At 54.3% G+C, this 497-nt stretch overlaps 1 protein-coding gene across 1 annotated transcript; it reads left to right on the top strand.

Annotated features, from left to right (window-relative positions):
• F4813DRAFT_391714 (uncharacterized protein) lies at positions 1–497 on the top strand (the record flags this gene model as incomplete). The annotated part of the gene is made up of 2 exons (XM_049247194.1): positions 1–266; positions 341–497. 2 exons carry the CDS (start codon positions 1–3, stop codon positions 495–497), a joined length of 423 nt encoding a protein of 140 aa, XP_049097256.1.

Raw genomic sequence — 497 nt, 5'->3', positions numbered from 1 at the left:
ATGATACCGGCTTCGTACGCCTCGTCGCCTATAGGCTTCTTGCTACCGGCATTAGTGCTTATCTACCAGGGACAGGGACGAGCACGACCGCGGCGCATCCGCGTCTCGCGAATCCACCGGAGGCGGGGAGGGACAAGCAAGGATGAAGACGACGTCAAACTCCGTATGAGGATGTCACAGGAGCGGCTAAAATATAACGATGCACGCTCACAGGAGCTGAGAAAAAAAGAAGGATCCGGTCACGGTTCCGATCTAGATTTTCTCGGGTGAGACGGGGGCTCTTCTTAACCGGGTAAGAGAGGGAAAGCAAGAAACGGCTGACGAGAGATTCGAATACCAGCCGGTGGAGAGTTAGACACCATATCCCGGCAATGAACCATTGGACCCTGCTAGTCCGAGATCCTAAAGCGATCTCTCCAAGGACTCTCCCCGATCGACGATCAATCAAGCGATCAATCAAGCGGAATGCGCACCGCATTACTGGATGGGGCACATAG

This window comes from Daldinia decipiens (genome assembly GCF_022478715.1).
Source record: "Daldinia decipiens strain CBS 113046 unplaced genomic scaffold F4813scaffold_30, whole genome shotgun sequence".
Lineage (NCBI taxonomy): Eukaryota > Fungi > Ascomycota > Sordariomycetes > Xylariales > Hypoxylaceae > Daldinia > Daldinia decipiens.
This window is presented reverse-complemented; position numbering and strand designations above follow the sequence as displayed.